Source organism: Equus quagga, chromosome 15 (genome assembly GCF_021613505.1).
Source record: "Equus quagga isolate Etosha38 chromosome 15, UCLA_HA_Equagga_1.0, whole genome shotgun sequence".
Taxonomy (NCBI): Eukaryota; Metazoa; Chordata; class Mammalia; order Perissodactyla; family Equidae; genus Equus; species Equus quagga.
In genome coordinates, this window is record NC_060281.1 from 93,466,745 (window position 1) to 93,486,610 (window position 19,866).

The 19,866-nt window shown below is 41.1% G+C and overlaps 1 protein-coding gene across 6 annotated transcripts in view; it reads right to left on the reverse strand.

The window, feature by feature from the left end:
- Nucleotides 1–19,866, reverse strand: part of LOC124226374 (protein HIRA) — a 90,123-nt gene that overhangs the window by 22,747 nt on the left and 47,510 nt on the right. For all 6 annotated transcript variants that reach the window (XM_046639557.1, XM_046639558.1, XM_046639559.1 and 3 more), the window contains 4 exons: nucleotides 17,463–17,660; nucleotides 15,413–15,574; nucleotides 745–949; nucleotides 297–401 (listed from right to left, as the gene is read on the reverse strand). In XM_046639557.1, coding sequence (XP_046495513.1) covers nucleotides 297–401; nucleotides 745–949; nucleotides 15,413–15,574; nucleotides 17,463–17,660 — 670 coding nt within the window. The remainder of the gene's footprint in view (nucleotides 1–296; nucleotides 402–744; nucleotides 950–15,412; nucleotides 15,575–17,462; nucleotides 17,661–19,866) is intronic.

Genomic DNA, 19,866 nt, shown 5'->3' on the forward strand with positions numbered 1-19,866 from the left:
GACCCAGGGTTTCACCGGTTCAAATCCTGGGCAGGGACATGGCACCGCTCATCAGGCCATGCTGAGGCGGCGTCCCACATGCCACAACTAGAAGGACCCACAACTAAAAATATACAACGATCTACCAGGGGGCTTTTGGGGGAAAAAGGAAAAAACATAAAATCTTTAAAGACTGGGTGGTTGCCCTGATAAGCTACAACTTCCTCAGAAGGTGACGAAGAGCCAGTGGAAAGCAGCCTTAAGTCTGTGACAATTCAGGGTTTACACTGGGGAGGGATAGGTGGGAGCCTGCTCACCTGGAGGGTGAATGCTCTCTGGGGGCCCGGCATGGGCAGCTTCAGTGCAGGCGCTGGTACAGACAAACACATGGTGTCCTTCTCTGCAGTCAGGGCAGCTGGGGACTGCAAGAGCAGAAATGTCCCTGAGCTTCGCCCCAGCTCTGTAGGGCAGTGTCAGGTAAAGTTGTGTCACGTAGAGGTGAAGCTGGGCCTGTTCCCCGGGCAGAAGGCTACAGTAATTCCCTGCTTTACCAACAAGGTAGCCAAGGCCATGGAGTTGCTCAAGGACTCTGGGTGGATTGAGGGCAGGTCTGAGGGGCAGTGCGTGTCTAAGCCAGCTGTTCCCACACTGAGGATGTCCACCACAGCATGCAAGGCCTCCCTTCTCCCATTTGGGCACACACAGGCTCCAGCACTGAGCTCACGAGCTGGGCTGCGGGAGGCAGCATGGATGTGCTGGCCTCACCTGGACAGACAGAGACACAGGCATGAGCCGGGAGTCCTTCCGAGGCCGCCCTTTCTTCTTCTTCTCCACCGTTTCCACCTCGAGCTCCAGTTTTCGCTTGGACAGTGAGGAGGGCTTGGTCACAGGGACCTTCTCATCACTGTCACTGCTGCTCTCCAGGAGGTCCCGGGGCCTCAGCTCTTTCACAAGGTTCTGTTCCTTCAACCTGCATGAACACAGACACCCATGGCTTTTTCCATATGACTATTAATTTTATGGTAATCCATACTCATCCTAAAAAGTTGATAAATAATAAAGTAGGAGTGGACTCATGGTTTCTGCTCTAACACGCAAGCGTGTGGAAGCTGTCATTCTCATCTTAAAGATAAGAGGAAAGCTGAAAACCTGAACTCCACAGCTCTTTTTAATTTTTTTTAAAGATTGGCAACATTTGTTAGCTCAGGTGCTAATCTTCTTTTTTCTTTTCCTGCTTTCTCTCCCTAAATTCCCCCAGTACACAGATGTATATTTTAATTGTGGGTCCTTCTAATTGTGGCATGTGGGACGCCGCCTCAGCATGGCCTGACAAGCGGTGCCATGTCGGCGCCCAGGATCCCAATTGGCAAAACCCTGGGCCACCGAAGCGGAATGTGCAAACTTAACCACTCAGCCACGGGGCCGGCCCCTCCACAGTTCTTGTTAGATCCCTCAGAGAAGTAGGTTGAGAACGGGAGAGACAGGCCAGACAAAACCACAGCTCAGCTGGAGCAGAAGCCCCTGGAGCCCTAACCAGCAGGAAGACTTAAAGGGAAGATGACTGATCCATTACTGGACGCTGACTGTGGGCTGGCCTGTGAGTTAAAACTCTTGGGGGCCCAGTGGTAGGAGGGCACCCACATTTTTGTTAGTTTTACCTCCAGAAGCTTCACCAGGTTCTCATGGGTGAAGAGGACTCCCCCTGTGCTTTGGGCTGGAGGAGGAGAAAATTAACTATTTTGAAACATACCTAGAGTTCTGTTCTCCTTAACAAAAGCCTGTCCTTAAGGGAAACTACTTTACTGGAGCCTTATGGGACCCGGGGAAGGGGCAATTAACCAACTCCAGCCTAGCTTTACATACACATACACTTCTCCCCAATACCTTACCACCCAATCAACAGGGCTCCAGTATAATAACAGTAGATTACAACTAAGAGAGACGCAGGATAGACTCTATTTGTCAAAGAGTTTCTACGGAAACTCAAAGACAACAAGGACACAAAAATGAGGACACTGGAGGAAGTTGAAGCCTCTGACACCTACACTACAGGAAACAGCAAACACAACTTAACTCCTGCCCAGATATACAAAACCTCATACTAAAGCTCTTTTTACCTCAGTTCCTGATACTCAGTACATTATGGCTAGTTTTCAGCAAAAAATTACAAGGCATGATAGAGGCAAAACAAAGACAAAAAACAAAATGAAACACAGTCTATAGCTATACTCAAATAAATAAAATCAGAAATGAAAGAGAAGAAATTATAATGGATACTAAAGAAATACAAAAGATTATAAGTGAATACTACGGAAAGTTATATGCCAACAAACTTGATAACCTAGAAAAAATGGATAATTTTTAGATTCATACGACTCTCTAAAACTGAATCAAGAAGAAACAGAGAATCTGAATAGACTAACCACAAGCAAAGAAATTGAAACAGTAATCAAAAACCTCCTAAAAAGCAAAAGTCCAGGACCAGATTTTTTGTGGGGAAATTCTATCAAACATTCAAACAAGATTTAATTCCTCTCCTTCTCAGATTATTCTGAAAAATCGAACAGGATAGCAGGCTTCCCAACTCATTTTATGAGGCCAACATCACCCTGATACCAAAACCAGACAAGGACAACACAAAGAAGGAAAATTACAGGCCAACATCGCTGATGAGCATAGATAACAAAAATCCTCAACAAAATATTAACAAATTAAAACAGCAATACATTAAAAGGATCATAGATCATGATCAAGTGGGATTTATTCCAAGGATGCAGGGATGGTTCCATATCTGCAAATCAATCAGTGTGATACACCACATTAACAAAATGAGGAATAAAAATCACATGATCATCTCAATAGATGCAGAGAAGGCATGTGACAAGATCCAACACTCATATATGATAAAAACTCTCAATAAAATGAGTATAGAATAATACTCAACATAATAAAGGCCATATATGACAAACCCACAGCCAACGTCATATTTAATGGTGAAAAACTGAAAGCCATTCCTCTGAGAACGGGAATAAGACACAGGTGCCCACTCTCACTGCTCTTATTCAACAGAGTACTGGAGGTTGTGGTCAGAACAATTAGGCAAGAAAAAGAAATAAAATGATCCAAATTGGAAACGGAGATGTAAAACTCTCACTGTTTGTGGATGACATGATTCTCTACATAGAAAACCCTAAAGAATCCACCAGAAAACTATTAGAAATAATCAACTACAGCAGTTTCAGGGTAGAAAATCAACACACAATAATCAGTTGCATTTCTAAACACTAATAATGAACTAGCAGAAAGAGAAGTCAAGAATACAGTCCCATTTACAATTGCAACAAAAAGAATAAAATACCTAGGAGTAAATTAAATCAAGGAGGTGAAAGACCTATATACACTGAAAACTATAAGACATTATTGAAAGAAACTGAAGACACAAAGAAATGGAAAGATGTTCCATGCTGATGGATTGGAAGAACAAAATAGGTAAAATGTTCATAGTACTTAAAGCAATCTATAGATTTGGTGCAATCCCAATCAGAATGCCAGTGACATTCTTCACCAAAAGAGAACAAAGAATCCTAAAATTTATGTGGAACAACAAAAGACCCCTAATATCCAAAGCAATCCTGAGAAAGAACAACAAACCTGGTATCACACTCCCTGATTTCAAAATATACTACAAAGCTATAGTAATCAAAACAGCATTGTCCTGGCAGAAAAACAGACAGATCAATGGAACAGAACTGAGAGCCCAGAAATAACACTACGTATCTATGGACAGCTACTCTTTGACAAAGGAGCCAAGAACACACAATGGAGAAAGGAAAGTCTCTTCAATAAATGGTGTTGGAAAAACTGGATAGCCACATGCAAAAGAATGCAAATAGACCATAACCTTATACCATACACAAAAATTAACTCAAACTGCATTAAAGACTTGAATGTAAGACCTGAAACCACAAAACTCCTAGAAGAAAATATAGGCAGTACATTCTTTGACATTGGTCTTAGTAGTATCTTTTTGAATACCATGTCTCCTTGGACAAGGGAAACTAAAGAAACAATAAACAAATGGGACTACATCAAACTAAAAGCTTCTGCAAGGCAAAGGAAACCACCGACAAAATGAAAAACAACTCACCAAATGGGAGAAAATATTTGCAAATCATTTATCTGACAAGGGGTTAATCTCCAAAATATATAAAGAACTCATAGAAGTCAACAACATATATACTACAAAGCTATAGTATTTGAGTATATTGGAGTCTTCTCTTTGTTTCCCAACATAAGTTCTATCTTTAAGAATGTTCCATGAGCAGTTGAGAAGAATGTGTATTCTGCTGTTTTTGGATGGCATGTTCTATATATATCTACTAAGTCCATCTGGTCTGGTGTTTCATTTAAGGTCACTGTTTCCTTGTTGACTTTCTGTCTGCATGATCTACCAACTGATGTAAGAGGAGTGTTAAGGTCCCCTACTATTACTGTGTTGCTGTCAATTTCTCCCTTTGGTTAATAGTTGCTTTATATACTTTGGTGCTCCTGTGTTAGGTGTGTGTATGTAAGTGTGTGTGTGTGTATATATATATATTTTTTAAAAAATTTTTTTCTGGTGAGGAAGATTGGCCTTGAGCTAACATCTATTGCTAATCTTCCTCTTTTTTTTTTCTCCCCAAAGCCCCACCCGGTATATAGCTGCATATCCTAGTTGTTAAGTCATTCTAGTTCTATGTGGGATGCTGCCACAGCATGGCCTGATGAGTGGTGCTAGGTCCACACCCAGGATCTGAACCAGCAAACCTTTGGCCACTGAAGTGGAGCATGCACGATTAACCACCCAGCCATGGGGCTAGCCCCCTAGGTGCATACATATTAGTTAGCATTATGTCTTCTTGGTGGAATATTCCTTTTATCATTATGTAATGCCCATCTCTGTTATCTTTTTTATCTTGAAGCCTGCTTTGTCTGATATAAGTATTGCTTTCTTTTGGTTGCTATTTGCTTGGAGTATTGTCTTTCATTCCTTCACTCTGAGCCTATGTGTCTTTGCAGCTGAGATGTGTTTGCTGGAGACAGCCTATTGTTGGGTCTTGTTTTTTAATCCATCCCGCCACTCTGTGTCTTTTGATTGGTGAATTCAACCCATTTACATGTAGAGTCATTACTGATGTACGAGGGCTTATTACTGCTATTTTATCTTTTTTTTTTTTCTTTTTCCAGCTCCCTATTTTCATTGTTTCTTTTTCCTTGTATTTCTGTCTGCCATTTCAGTTTGGTGGTTTTCTCAGTTTTCTCTTTATTTATGATTTGTGACTCTGCTCTAACTTTTTGCTTTAAGGTACCACGAGGCTTGTATAAAAGATCTCACAGATGAGATAGTCTATTTTCTGACAGCCTCTTATCTCCATTAGCCATTGCAGGTTCCATCCCTTTCCTCTTCCCTTTCCATGTTTTTGTTTTCACAAGATATTCTTTTTTGTTGTGAATCTGTGACCAAATTGAAGTGATGATAGTTATTTTTGATGCTTTCTTTCCTTTTATCCTTTATGTTATAATTAAGTCTTTGCTAACCCTTTCTGATAGAGAGCTGCAATTTTCTGATTTTGTCTACTTATTTCCTTGCTCAAATTTTTAAACCTTTGCCTTTTTGTTTTAGGAAGGGGGGCTCCCTTCAACATATCTTGCAGGGCAGGTTTAGTGGGAATGAACTCCCTCAGATTTTGTTTGTCTGGGAAAGCTTTTATTTCTCTATCTGAAGGATAATTTCACTGGATAGAGTATTATTGACTGATAGATTTTGTCCTTCAGTATTTTGAATATACAGTTACATTCTCTCCTAGCCTGTAAGGTTTCTGCTGAGAAATCTGCCGAAAGCCTGACGGGGGTTCCTTTGTAAGTTACTTTCTTCTCTCTTGCTGCCCTTAATATTTTTTATTTTTCATGACTTTTGACAGTTTTATTATTATATGCCTTGGAAAGGGTCTTTTTGCATTGATGTAATTAGGAGTTCTATTAGCTTCATGTACTTGCAAGTCCAGTTCCTTCCCCAAGTCTGGGAAGTTCTGAGCTATTATTTCTTTGAAAAAGCTCTCTGCTCCTTTCTCTCTCTGGGATACCTACTGAGTCAGATATTTCTCAAAGAATTTAATGATTTTTTTAAAATCTTAGTTCTCTCTCCTCCTCCCCCTGAAGCATTTCTATGTTTGTATCTTTGAGCTCACTAATTTTCTCCTCCATAAGGTCTACTCTATTTTTAATGCTTTCTACATCACTTTTTTTATCTCATTAATTGTACTATTCATATACAGAATTTCTGTTTGGTCTTTAAGAGCTTCAATCTCTTTGGTGAAGTGTTCCTTCTGTTCATTCATTTTATTCCTGAACTCATTCAACTGTCTTTCTGAGTTTTCTTGTAATTTGCTGAGTTTCTTTATGACTGCTATTTTGAATTCTCTGTCATTTAGGTTATAATCTTCTGTGACTTCAGTTTGGCTTTTGGAGAGTAGTCATTTCTTTCTATTCTGCTGTGTTACTATAGTTCTTTGATGAATTGATTCTGCTGTTGCATTTGTGGTAGTAATTACTTTTTCTTATTTGGGTATGGCTTCAGTTATTTTGGTTCTGGTCTGCCTGGGTCTTGTGTTCCTCCAGTGACTCTGCAAGCTCAGATGCTGTTGTCCTCTGCACCACCTGTGCTGCTGTTCCCCAGATGTCTGGAACTGCTGGGTTCATGGGTGTTGCTGTCACTGGCAGGGGCTTGGGGACACGGAGACTTGTATGCAGCCCCTGCTGCTGGTAGAGTTGGTGTCAGGGGTGCCACCACCAGGGGCTGGATGCTCCTGCCCTGTCTGCTTACAGTTGTACATGTGAAGCTGCTGCCACCTCCCTGGGTCAGGCCACCCTCACTTCTACTCGCAATCGGAGAGGGCTTTGCTTGAGGATCCACGTCCTGGATTGCTGCTGCTGGAGGAGGAGGAGGGGGCTGCTCTCCTAGTTCTATTGCTTCCTGGGGGTCCAGTACCCCCACCTGTGGATGTATAGCTGCCTGATCTCTTAGATGTCATGTTGTGCTGTGTAGGGAGTCTTCTGTTGGTCAATGGATGTCTGTTAGGTTCTAATTTAGTGGGAAGAGACAAAGGGAACCACTCACTCTGCCATGATGCTGATGTCACTCTTAACATCATTTTCCTCGCAGAAAATGCCAAAGAATCAACAAAAAAATCTGAAACTAATAAGCAATCATAGCAAGGTTGCAGAATACAAAGTTACCATACAAAAGTCAATTGTTTTTCTATACACCAGAAATGTATAACTGGCATTTGAAATTCTAAACACAATACCATTTACACTGGCACCAAAAAAATGAAATAATTTGAAATAAATCTAACAAAATATGTACAAATTCTATATGAAGAAACCTACAAAACTCTGATGAAAGAAATCAAAGAAGATTTAAATAAATCAAGATATTCTATGTTCATGGATAGGAAGACTCAATATTGTTAAGATATCAATTTTTCCTAACTTGATCTAGAGATTCAGTGGAACCCCAATAAAAATCCAAGGAAGTTAGACTGTAGATATTGACAAACTGATTCTAAAGTTTATATGGAAAAGATCAGAAATAGATTATACAAATATAGTCAACTGATCTTTGATAAAGGCAAAGGCATAGAAAAGACAGTCTTTTCAACAAATGGTGCTGGTACAACTGGACATCACACGCAAAAACTGAATCTAAACACCAACCTTACACCTTTCACAAAAATTAACTCAAAATGGATCACAGATCTATGTGTAAAATGTAAAGCTATAAAACGAGAACTTAGAAGAAAACACAGTAGGAAGTCTAGGTGAGCTTGAGTTTGGCAATGAATTTTTGATATAACACCAAATGCATGATCCATGATAGAAAAAAATTGTTAAGTTGGACTTCATTAACATTAAAAATTCCTTCTCTGAGAAAGACACTGTTAAGAGAATGAAAACACAAGCCAAAGACTGGGAGAAAAATTTGCAAATCACATTATCTGAATAAGGACTTGTATCCAAGAGATACAAAGAATTCTTAAAACTCAAGTGTAAGAAACAAGCAACCTAATTAAAAAAATGAACAAAAGATCTCAACAGGCACCTCATCAAATAAGATGAAGCTGGCTAATAAGCATATGAAAATTAAAATGGTGAGATACCACTAAACACTTATCAGAATGGCTAAAATCCAAAAACCTGATGTTAACAAATGTTGACAAGGAAGTGGATCAAAGTACATCATTCATTCTTGGTGAGAATGCAGTCATTTTGGAAGACAGTGTGACAGTTTCTTACAAAGCTAAACTTGGTCTTACCATACAATCCAGGAATTGCACTCCTAGGTATTTGCGCACCCGAGTTGAAAAGCTTATATTCATACAATAACCTACACATGAATGTTTATAGCTGCTTTATACATCATTTATACATAACTGCCAAAAAATGAAAGAAACGAAGCTGTCCCTCATTGGGGAAATGGATAAACTGTGGTACATACAAACTGTATACATCCATACAATAGAATATTGGTAATAAAAAGAAATGAGCTATCAAACCATGAAAATGCATGGAAGAACCTTAAATGGATATTGCTAAGTGAAAGACACCCATTTGAAAAGATGACATATAGTAGGATTCCAATTATATGACATTCTAGAAAAGGCAAAACCGTAGACAGTAAAAAGATCAGTAACTGTCAGGTGTTCAGAGAGGAGGAAGGGAGGGATGCATAGCTGAAGCACAAAGAGTACTTAAGGAGGTGAAATTACTGTGCATGATACTATAATGCTGGATATATGACATTATGCATCTGTCAAAACCCATAAAACTGTACAAAACAAAGAGTGAACTCTAATGAAAACTATGGACTTAGTCAATAAAATTAAGAAAAATTTTTAAAAGTACTGGACTACACACCTCCTGGAGTGTGATAATGGAACTGTGGTTATATAGGAGAACATCCTTGCTTAGGAAGGGCCCATCAGAGCAGGAAGGAGAGGTGTCATGTCTTCTTCATTTGTGTTGTAGAGTAAAAGCAAAATCAAAACTAGCAAAAATGACAAAAACTGGTAACTCTAGGTGAAAGGTACAAAAATGTTTAATGAACTATTCTTTCACATTGCTGAAGGTTTGAAAGTTTCCAGAACAAAAGCCTGTGCATAACTCCACCTACAGCCCTAGGTACTGTTGAAGTAGAAACACTGTCCGTACTGCATGCACTTCTCCATTGCAATTTGTATGTACATACGTACATGTGTATGTATGCGTTTATTTTTGGTAATAGCCTTACTGAGATGTAATCCACCACCATGTAATTCATGCATTTAAAGTGAACAATTCAATGGTTCTTGGTACATTCGCAAAGTTGTATAATCACCACAATTAACTTCAGAACATTTTCATTACTTCAAAAAGAAACTCCACCCCCTTAGATATCATCTCCCAACTCTCCCAACCACCCCAGCCCTGGGCAACCCCTAATCTACTTTCTGCCTCTAACGATTTGCCCATTCTGGACATTTCATACAAATAGAATCATAGAATACGTGACATCTGGGATTGGTTTCTTTCACTTAGCATGTTTTCAAGGTTCATCCATGCTGTAGCATGTACCGGCACTTCACTCCTTTTTATGATTGAATAACATTTCATTGTATGAATATATCACACTCTGTTTATCCATAGTTCAGTTAATTCACAGGACATTTGGTTGGTTTCAAGTTTTTGGTTATTGTGAATAATGCTGCTATTAACATTCATGTAAAAGGATTTGTGTAGCATGTGTTTTCATTTCTCTTGGGTGTATACATGGGACTGGAATTTTGAGGTCAAATGGTACATCTATGTTTAACTTTTTAAGGAACTGCCAGACTGTTTTCCAAAGTGTCTGTACCATTTTACATACCTGCCAGCACCAAATGAAAATCCTAATTTCTCCACATTGTTGCCAATACTTATGATGTCTTTTGACTTCCTAGCAGTGTGAAGTAGTATCTCATGGAGTTGACTTGCATCTCCCTAATGGCTAGTAATGTTGAGTATCTTTTCATTTGCTTATTGGCCATTTGTGTATCTTATTTGAGAAATGTCTATTCAAATTCTTTGCCCATTTAAAAATTACATCATTAGCCTTTCTATTATTGAGTTGCATGAGTTGTTAAGAATACTTGTATTCTAGACACAAGTACTTTATCAGATATATAATTAGCAGATAGTTCTTCCAATTCTATAGGCTTCATTTTCACTTTTTTTGATGGTGCCCTTAAAGCATGAAAATTTTGATGAAATTCAATTTATCTATTTCTTCTTTGGTTGCTTGTGATTTTGCCGTTATATCTAAGAATCCATTGCCAAATCCGAACTTAAAAAGATATATCCTAAATTTTCTTCTAAGAGTTTTGTAGTTTGGTTTTTAACATTTAGTTCTTTGACGTATTTTGAGTTAATTTTTGTATATACTGTGAAATAAGGATCCAACTTTATTCTTTTGTGTGTGGATATCCTGTTGTTTCAGCAACATTTGTTGAAAAGACTATTCTTTCTCTATCTATTGAATGAATGGTCTTGGCATCCTTGTTGAAAATCAACTGAATGTATATAGATATGTGGGTTTACTTCTGGAGTCTCAGTTCCATTCTTTTGATCTATATATCTATCCTTGTGCCAGTACCACAATACCTTAATTATTATTGCTTTGTAGTTAGGTTTGAAATTGGGAAGCGTGAGACCTCCAACTTTGCTCTTTTTTTCCAAGGCTATTTTGGGGCTCTTGAGTTTCCACATGAATTTTGGGATCAGCTTGTCAGTTTCTAAAAAGCCAGCTGGACTTCTGAAGAGGACTGTGTTAAATCTGTAGATCAATTTGGGGAGTACTACCACCTTAACAATGTTAAGTCTTCCAGTCGAAGACAATGGAAGGTCTTTCCATTTATTTAGGTCTTCTTTAATTTTTTTCAACAATGTGTTGTAGTTTCCAGAGTATAAGTTTTATGCTTACAATTTTTTTTGGTAAAATTTATTCCTAAGTATTTTATTCTTTTCTACCCTGTTGTAAGTAGAATTGTCTTAATTTCACTTTTGGATTGATCTTTGCAAGTGTATAGAAATACAGTTGATTTTTGTTTATAAACCTTGTATCTTACAACCTTGCTGAAGTCATTTAGTCTAGAAACTTTAGTACGATGTTGAACACAAGTGGCAAAAGTTGACATCCTTGTCCTGTTCCTGATCTTAGGGGAAAAGCATCCAGTCTTTTATCATTAAGTAATTAATTTATCATAAAGTAATTAATAATGTTACTTGTGGGTTTTTCAAAGATGCCTTTTATCCAGATTGAAGAAGTTCCCTTCTATTCCTAGTTTGTTGAATTTTTTCTTTTAAATCACGAAAGGGTGTTCAAATCTGATCATGTGGTATTTGTTTTTTATTCTAGTGATAGTGTGTTACACGAACTGCTTTTCAAATATTGAACCAACCCTGCATTCTTGACATCAATCCTACTTGGTCATTGTGTATGATTCCTTAAATATGTTGCTATACTTTTAAGGATTTTGTGTCCAAATTCATAAGATATTGGTTTGTAGTTTTCTTTTCTTGTGATATCTTTGCCTGCTTTTGGTATCCTGATAATACTGGCCTCATAGAATGAGTTGGGAAAAGTTCTCTCCTTCTATTTTGTGGAAGAGTTTGTGAAGAACTGGTATTAATTCTTTAAATGATTGACAGAATAAAGAAGTAAAGCCACCTGGGCCTGGGCTTTTTTTTGTGGGTAGTTGTTTGATTATTAATTCAAAGACTTTACTTGTTAATAGGTCTGTCCAGATTGTCATTTCTTCTTGAGTCAGTTTTGGTAGTTTATGTCTTTCTAGGAATTTGTCCATTTCATCTAAGTTATGTAATTTATTGATATACAATTAAATATAATACCTTTATCCTTTTCATTTTTGTAAAGTTGGTAGTAATACCCTCTTTCATTTCTGCTTATATTTATTTGGTAATTATACTTGAATACAACTTTATGTCCTGCTTTATCAAATAGCACTCCATCTGAACTATTTTTCCATAGTACTTCAATCTTCATAAATATTAATAACAGTCGACATAATCAATAGCTTATTTCCTCAACCCTTCTCTTTTGAGGCAGTTGGGTAAATGTTCTCTATTACAATGTTGCAATAAACATCTCTGGACATGACAGAATCCCTTGGTTAAAGACACCATCACCGAACTCCTTTTCTCCTTTTTACATTCCACCCTGGAGCCTAAGACCCCTCACCCGTGCCTGCCTTCTCCCTGCTAACCAGCAAGTATGAGCATAGGCCCTAGGCCTGTTAGCCCTTCTTCTGGGTACTGTCTTCTGCTGTTCTCCCTACTGGTAACCCAGGTCATAGAAATGAGGACAGGTATGCTAATACGTACAATCCTGAGCTCAATCCATGCAAAAAACTGGGAAAAACCAGAAACCCCTGACTCTGTTCAATGAAACTAGAGCCTACTCCCCATTTCTGATGTCCTACAATAGGGCAAAGTATCCACCTCTGTGTGTAGCTTGATGTTCTGGAAACCCTCAGTGAGTGCTTTCCAAAATCCTTTCTAAAATTTTCAGATTTTTGTGTAATTATAGTTTTGTAAAATACAATAAGAATGTCACAACAATGTCAAACTGTCATATAAGTTTCTAAATTATCTGATCACCTCCTGAGCTCATCGCAACACTGGCCCATGAACCTCACTTAGTTTGGTACTGCCCCAGCTCAGGCTGTCCAACTTTCTATGGCTGGGACCTCTATGAGAACTCTCGGTAGTCTCCCCACCTCTGCCTCTGCCCGAGACCTGTGAGAACTGCACCTTCCAGCCTGTGTGGGCCTGTACCAGTAGTTACCCAGTACCCCTAGGAGCACCAGGCTGTAGATCTACAGCAGCTATCCCCTGAATCCAGATATCTGCTGAGGAAAATCACAACTGGCCAGGGTTGCCCTTGTGCTTTAGGTGTCCTATCTACGACACAGCTGCCCAATCCAAGGCCACATAGGTTTACATCTATGTTTTCTTCTAAGATTTTTATAGTTTTAGCTTTTACATTTAGTTTTTTAATCTACTTTGAGTTAATTTTTACATATGGGATAGTATATTAATCCTTCCTCATTTTTTCCTTTTTATCTTTCACGTCTTTATTTTATGCGTACTTATTTTACAGTCTCCAGGTAACAATTCTATGATCAGAGGTTTATAGAAGTCTAAACCTCCCATTCATTACATCAACTGACATTTATGTGTAACACACTGTTTCTTCACGTGTTTTGTTACTCTGGATTCAGAGTCTATCTTAGGCAGTGCTTCATCACGGGAACACTGTACACTCTAGGGTCAGGGGAATGTCCCTGCAGAGTGGATTTGCATTTGCTTTGCCAAGTGCCTCTGGGTGTTAATTAGACCAGAATCCTCTTTTGTGTCTATTTCTCAGCTTTGTGATTTTTAGACGACACAAGTAGTGTTAAAGTGATCTCCAATCCATGTGAGGGCCGGCCTGTGGCTAAACTCTCAGCAGAAGACTGTTTCTCTAACCCAGAGGACAGGCTGACATTCCAACTTCTTGGCATGGTCTTAACCTGCCAGTCAGGTTTTTTCTAGCCCCCCTCTCACTGGAGGTATTTTTTTTTTTTTTTTTTTTTGAGGAAGATCAGCCCTGAGCTAACATCTGCTGCCAATCCTCCTCTTTTTGCTGAGGAAGACTGGCCCTGAGCTAACAGCCGTGCCCATCTTCCTCTACTTTATATGTGGCACGCCTACCACAGCAAGGCTTGCCGAGCGGTGCCATGTCCGCACCCGGGATATGAACTGGCGAAACCTGGGCCACCAAAGTGGAACGTGCACACTTAACCGCTGGGCCACCGGCAGGCCCCTGGAGGTGTAGTTTTTAAAGCAGCTTGACTTTATGCTGGTCTCTCAGTTCTAACCTCCTACATGCCTCAGGCCCAAGGCCCTGTCTTGAATCTGTGTAGCAATTGAAACTCCAAGTCCTTGGTCACCAGGCCAGTAACCTCCCACCCCAACACCTACAGTATGGTCCAGCCCACCGCTCTGGTTGTTTTGGTCACTCTTAGATTTTGGTTCTTGGGGATTTTCCTTCCTTTCTTATGACCTAGTCATGTATTTTACAGACATATTACATTTTACGCAGTATTTCAGAGTGTTTAGCAATAGGAAGGTTTTCAGATCCTCCTTATTGCTGGACAGAGAAACTGCGAGATTAAATGATGCCATGGAGTATCTGTATACTAACACAAGCATGATCACACTGCAGAACAGCATGCAAGCTCCCACACCAAGGTATAGATGCAGCAACTGACTTGAAGGGAGAGTCCTCCCAAGCTGGTTTCCAGGAGTTATTCCCCAAGGAGAACAAATCCTGCTCAGACAATCATGGTGAAGCCATGGGGACAGCACACTGGCTTTAGCTCCAAGACACCATCTACTGCAAGGACAGGTCTCATCACAAATGCTCCCTTCATTGGGCACCTGCTGGTTGTGTGGCTAGTGCAAGAGTCTTTGAACAATGCCCCTGCATTTGGCTGATGGTAGCATAAGCTAGGGTATGTCTGCCCTGGGCTGCTGAGACTAGTCGCCTCACAGTGGGATGCAGCACTGAGAGGACAGCACTTAAGCCCTTGACCCCTGTGGAGAAAGGTGGCCCGGCCCACCTCTAACTCTCCTAGTCCCCGCCTCACTGGGCCATGCAGTGAGCTCCATGCTGAGGCAGGTTCGGAGAGAGGCTCCCTCCTAGGAGGAGGCAGAGAAACTCTGCCAACAGCAGAAGCTGATACACTCACTCTGGCCATCTGAGGAGGACTCCTGCAACTCGAAGAAATAAACAACTGCATCCCACATAACTTGGCTGCTATAGAAGGGAGGTGCAGAGAATGGGCAAGTAGCATAGAGCCTGCAAGAACTGAGAAGCCCATCTGACTTCACAAAGACCTCCCTTCCATCACTTTTTTCTCAGCTCTCAACCTCCTGGTCAGTGTCTGAGCAGAAGGCCATTACTTCCACAGTGCCACAGTATCAGAGCCTTCCATCTCTCCAACCAATCTCCTGCTCCTCTTCTCGGCAAACTCTGGGCTCCATTTAAACAACATTATTCTCAGCACAGCCTCCAGACTGACCAGCCCTCATGTCCTGTGTCTCTGTGTTCTCCCCCATGGCACCTTCTAGCCATCTTCTCACTTGAAGCAGCAGCTCCTTTCTCCTCGGAGCTGGGGGCTCCTGAGTATAGAGGGACTGAAGTCTGCTCCCTCATGAGAGGGCAGGCTGCTTGGTGGGAAAGTGGACGCTGCACTGCTGGCCCGAGGCTGCACCTTCCCTTAGCCTCTCAGGGTCCCATGTAGCCATCACCTACCTTTCCACGGCTGTTGGAGTCACACTGGTCAAGGCAGGAGCACCCGGTGTGGCTTTGGACCGCTCGGTGAATCGAGAGTCAAATGCTTTCATCGGTTCGATCTTGGACGGGGTTGTTAATACGGAGGGTGATGATGCAGCAGGAGTAGAGGTAGCGTTCACACTGGGGGTGGGTTGAAGATGGGAGAGCACGTTAAGCACAACCCATCAAGGATTTGGGAATCCGTCTGGGATTTGTATTACTTGGAGCCAAGTGAAAGGGGTACAAACATCAAACTTCTAGAAATAATTTCAAGATGCAATCTACTATTCCTGACTATTTCTTTAACAATTTCATGTGTTAAAATTCTGGAACTTTGGCTATCTGAGGTTGAGAACAAAGGCACTCACATATGCGCCACTGCATTGTTCTGAGAGCTTCTTAGGGTAGCACGAGACCTAAAAAGTGGTTCTTAGAACCCTTATTCCTCTCCATATAGGCCCATCTCCACAACCTGAATACAGCAACTCCACCCAAACCATCCCGATCATCAGCTTTTCCTGGGTCTGATGAAAAAAAACCCCGCCAGGGTTCCTGAAGCCATTGTCTATTCCTGGACATCATTCTCAGCCACACCTCAGCATGACAACCACACATTCTTCACTCTCCTCCAAGTGCTCACCCCACAGCCCTTGCCTTCTACTCCACAGAGAAAGGGGAGGCCCAGGCATGAGCTTGCCAGCCTCCCCCCAGGCCTAGGTGCATCCCATTCACTGGGTCCCAAAGCCACTGAGCCTCCTACTGACCACATGCAGGCTAATAGCCCTACCCTCACCTTGGACCCCACACCAGATGCCTGGCAGGCACCCTGCATAGCCCTCTCCTCCTCTCCCAGGACCTGCAGGGCCAACTGTTGAAACATTTCTCAGATCCAGCACTCTCTCCTTCCGGAGACACCCTTCCTCCTGGATGCTTTCCTTCCTAACGGGTCTAGCTGCTCCATCTCCTTCTCTTCCCATCCACCCTCAGACTTCCCTGAGACGTGACACATGACACTTGGTGCATGCCTCCACGGCCACGACAGCAGAGCCCAGAAGTAGGAGGGTGTGATAACACAAGAGCCCTTCCCCGCCAATGAAGAATCAATCTAATAGTATTAGTTGTGTGTACGAGAGTGGTGGCTATTTTGGGGCACCACTGTCTGCTGGAGTGATCTTCTTAAGACGCAAGTCTCAGAGTTTTCTGTATCTCCACTCTAGGGAGAAGCCCAGAAGAGCAGCTTTCTCCCTCTTTTCCACCACTCCTCAGGGGCTAGGGACTCAGGGCTCTGCTCTTTCTTCAGTCTCTATTCCCCACCCCTTCTACTGGTTTGCTTATATGGGCTACGGGTGGGGTATCCTCTGAAAAGCCTTCCTGAAACCTGCCCGCCAACCCCCTCAGATGGCTGGTCATTTCTGCCAAGGGGACCCCAAGAGACATCCCCATACCTCTGTGGCTGCCCCTTCCCTTAGCAGCTTACACACTCCCTGGGGACGACGACTCACCAACCAACCCCCTGAAGATGCCTGGGTATAACCCATAGCAGGTGCTGGGCAAACAGTGAGTAGTTCCTGGCTCTTATTAATGTTCACCTGGTTTCCAGGTAATGGTCAGTGAAGACATGGGCTCCTTGAGAGAATGTAATTCTGAGAGTGTGAGGGGAGTCCGTGCCCTAGCACATGAGCACCCTGCTTGTAGCAATGCTACCAACAGAGTGCACTGGGGGCTAAGCCACCTCCAGTGTAGACTTGCCAGAAGGTGGTACTGACCCTGCAGCAGGCCATGTGTCACTGACCAGTTCCCACACTTAGCAGATGGATCCTAGGACTGCACCTTCCCCCAGGACATGAAATCCTCACTGCCCTGTGCACCAGAGACTCACCTGAACAAGGCCTCCCTTCTGAGCAGGCCCTCATCTGAAATCAACCTCTCTCTCTTTTGTTTTTACAGAAGGGACCACAAAGTGTCTCTGAAACTATGTCTGAACCTGAACTTTCCCCAGGGACAGGATCAAGTCTTGGTGCCCACTCACCTGTCCTTACTGACAGAATCGCCTGCAGGCCTGGTGCCGGCTGCCGCCACAGGCTCTATGGAAGGCTTCGAGGCGCCGAAGGAGTTGGGGGTACTGGAGTCCAGGGGCAGCAGCTGTGGACTGCTTTGAGAGGAGAGCATGGTGCCCACCAGGGAACCCGAGAGCGGGATGCTGTTAAAGAACGCTGTGGAGAAGTCCCTGCCGTCAAGAAGAAAAAAGTCAGCCTCAGAAATCAGACACCACAACAAGGACTTGATACATTCTAAGTAAGTTTTTTCTGGGTCCAAAGGTAGTATATTTTCATGGAAGAAAATCTGCAAAGTTACAGGAAGGTAAGAGGAAAACTAAAATCACTCCATACACTATGTTTAATTGAATCTAAGATGAACTATTACTTTATGTACTGCTAACAAAAAATTGTTACAAATATAATTGTCAGATGCTTTTGATTATAAGAAGCAACCTGATCTCAGAGGCATTCAAATGTGCCAACATGGGTCTCAGAACTAATGCAATGCAGCATACAGAGCAGGTCTCCCTTTCATTACGGGCTGTATGGATGTACCATAATTTACCTAACCAGCCTCTACTGAGGAACGACCGGGCTCTCTCTCAGCTTTTTCTGTAACAGACACTGCTGCAACAGGAGGCAAGATACTGCAGTGTTAAGGCTGAGGGCCCTAGGCCAACTCAACCAGATCTCACTCCTCTGCCATGCACAGGCTCTGGGACCTTGGGCACTTCAACCACTCTGTGCTTCAGGTTCCTATCTGCAAAACAGAAAGTGACAGGATCCTCCCCATGAGGCTGCTGTCAGGACTAAAGTTGTTAGAGTAACACACACTTAGAACACACAGTAGCTGCTCAAAGACACTTGCTATTGTAATTATGTCATTACACCTGTTTTTTCACATATTACATGGGATAAATTCCTAGAAGTGGAATTGCAGCAGTAAATGGAATGTTCATTGATGATTGATAAATACTTTTACAGTGTCCTCCTTAGAGGTTTAAATTACAAGGCAGGCATGGGAGTGCCTATTTCCCCAAACCTGCACCAACAGCTTTATCAAATTTCTTGATACTTGACAATATGACAAAAAATGGTATCTTACTATAGTTTAGTTTGCAACTATTTTGTCATAAGGTCGAAATTTTTTCATATAGAAGCATCTGATTTCCTTTTTTTGTGAACTGTTCATATTTTCTGTATACTTCTATTTGGATATTCGCCTTTTTTATTGATTCTAAGACCTACTTACATATTTAAAAATTACTTATATGAACAGGAAGTATTTTCCCCACGATGTTGTTGACTCTTTATGGTGCAATCTTCCTTGCCAAAAAAATTGTTATTTTTGTGTGGTTTAAATTTTGTGCCATTTGTAGAAGACTTTTTATTTTACCTTTGAGATCATAAAAATATCATTCTACGGAATCTTCTAAAATTTTAAACAACAAAAAGTTAAACATTAAAACAAAATCAGAGCCGTTGAGAATGTTATTTACATTAAGTTGTCAGGTAGGGATCCAGCTTTGTCTCCAGAGGGCACCAGGTCGTCCTGACTTCCATTTAGTGGATTAGCTAAGGTTTCATCACTGGTGCCAAATGCTACCTTCAAAATTCATAAATACTCAGGCTTATTTCTGGGTTTTCTATTGTATTCCATTGTCCTGTCTATTCATGAGTCAGTACCCCACTGCCTTAATTATTATAAGCTCGTTAAGTTTTGATTTCTGGTGGAGCTAGTCTTCCCTGATTAATTTTCTTTTTCAGAAATATTTCAGCTATTCCTATTTATTTTCCCACGTAAGTTTAGAATCAGCTTGCCTGACTCTGAAAAATCCTGTGGTTATTTGTACTGGCTCATGTTACATTTATAGGTTGAGAGAGATCTGTCATCTTTGTGATGTTGAGTCATCCTAGCTAATAAATGGTATGCATTTCTAGTTGTTTCTTTGAATTTTCTTTTAGGTCTTTCAGTAGGGTTTTAAAATTTTCCCTCACAAAGATCTTCCACATTTCTTGTTCCATTCCAGGTACTGCATTAGTGAAAGTGATTTCTTCCTATATATCTTCTAAAGGTAGTTGATGGTACTTATCTCATTATGTTGGTTGTATCCAGTCGTCTTCCTGTCTCCTTTTATTGTCTATGGCAGTTATGCCAGTCGATTCTCTTGTAGATCAAATCATCTTTAAATAATGACTTATTACTATTTAAAGCTTACCACCTCCTTTCCAATTTATTCTTTCTCTTGACTAACTGTATGAGTTAGGACCTCTAGAACAATGTTCGATTATAGTCACAAGAGTAGACATTTGTTTAGTTTTTTAACTTAGTTTGAAATAAGATAGTTTGTCAAGTTAAGGAAGCATCTATCTATTCCTATTCAACTGAGGTGT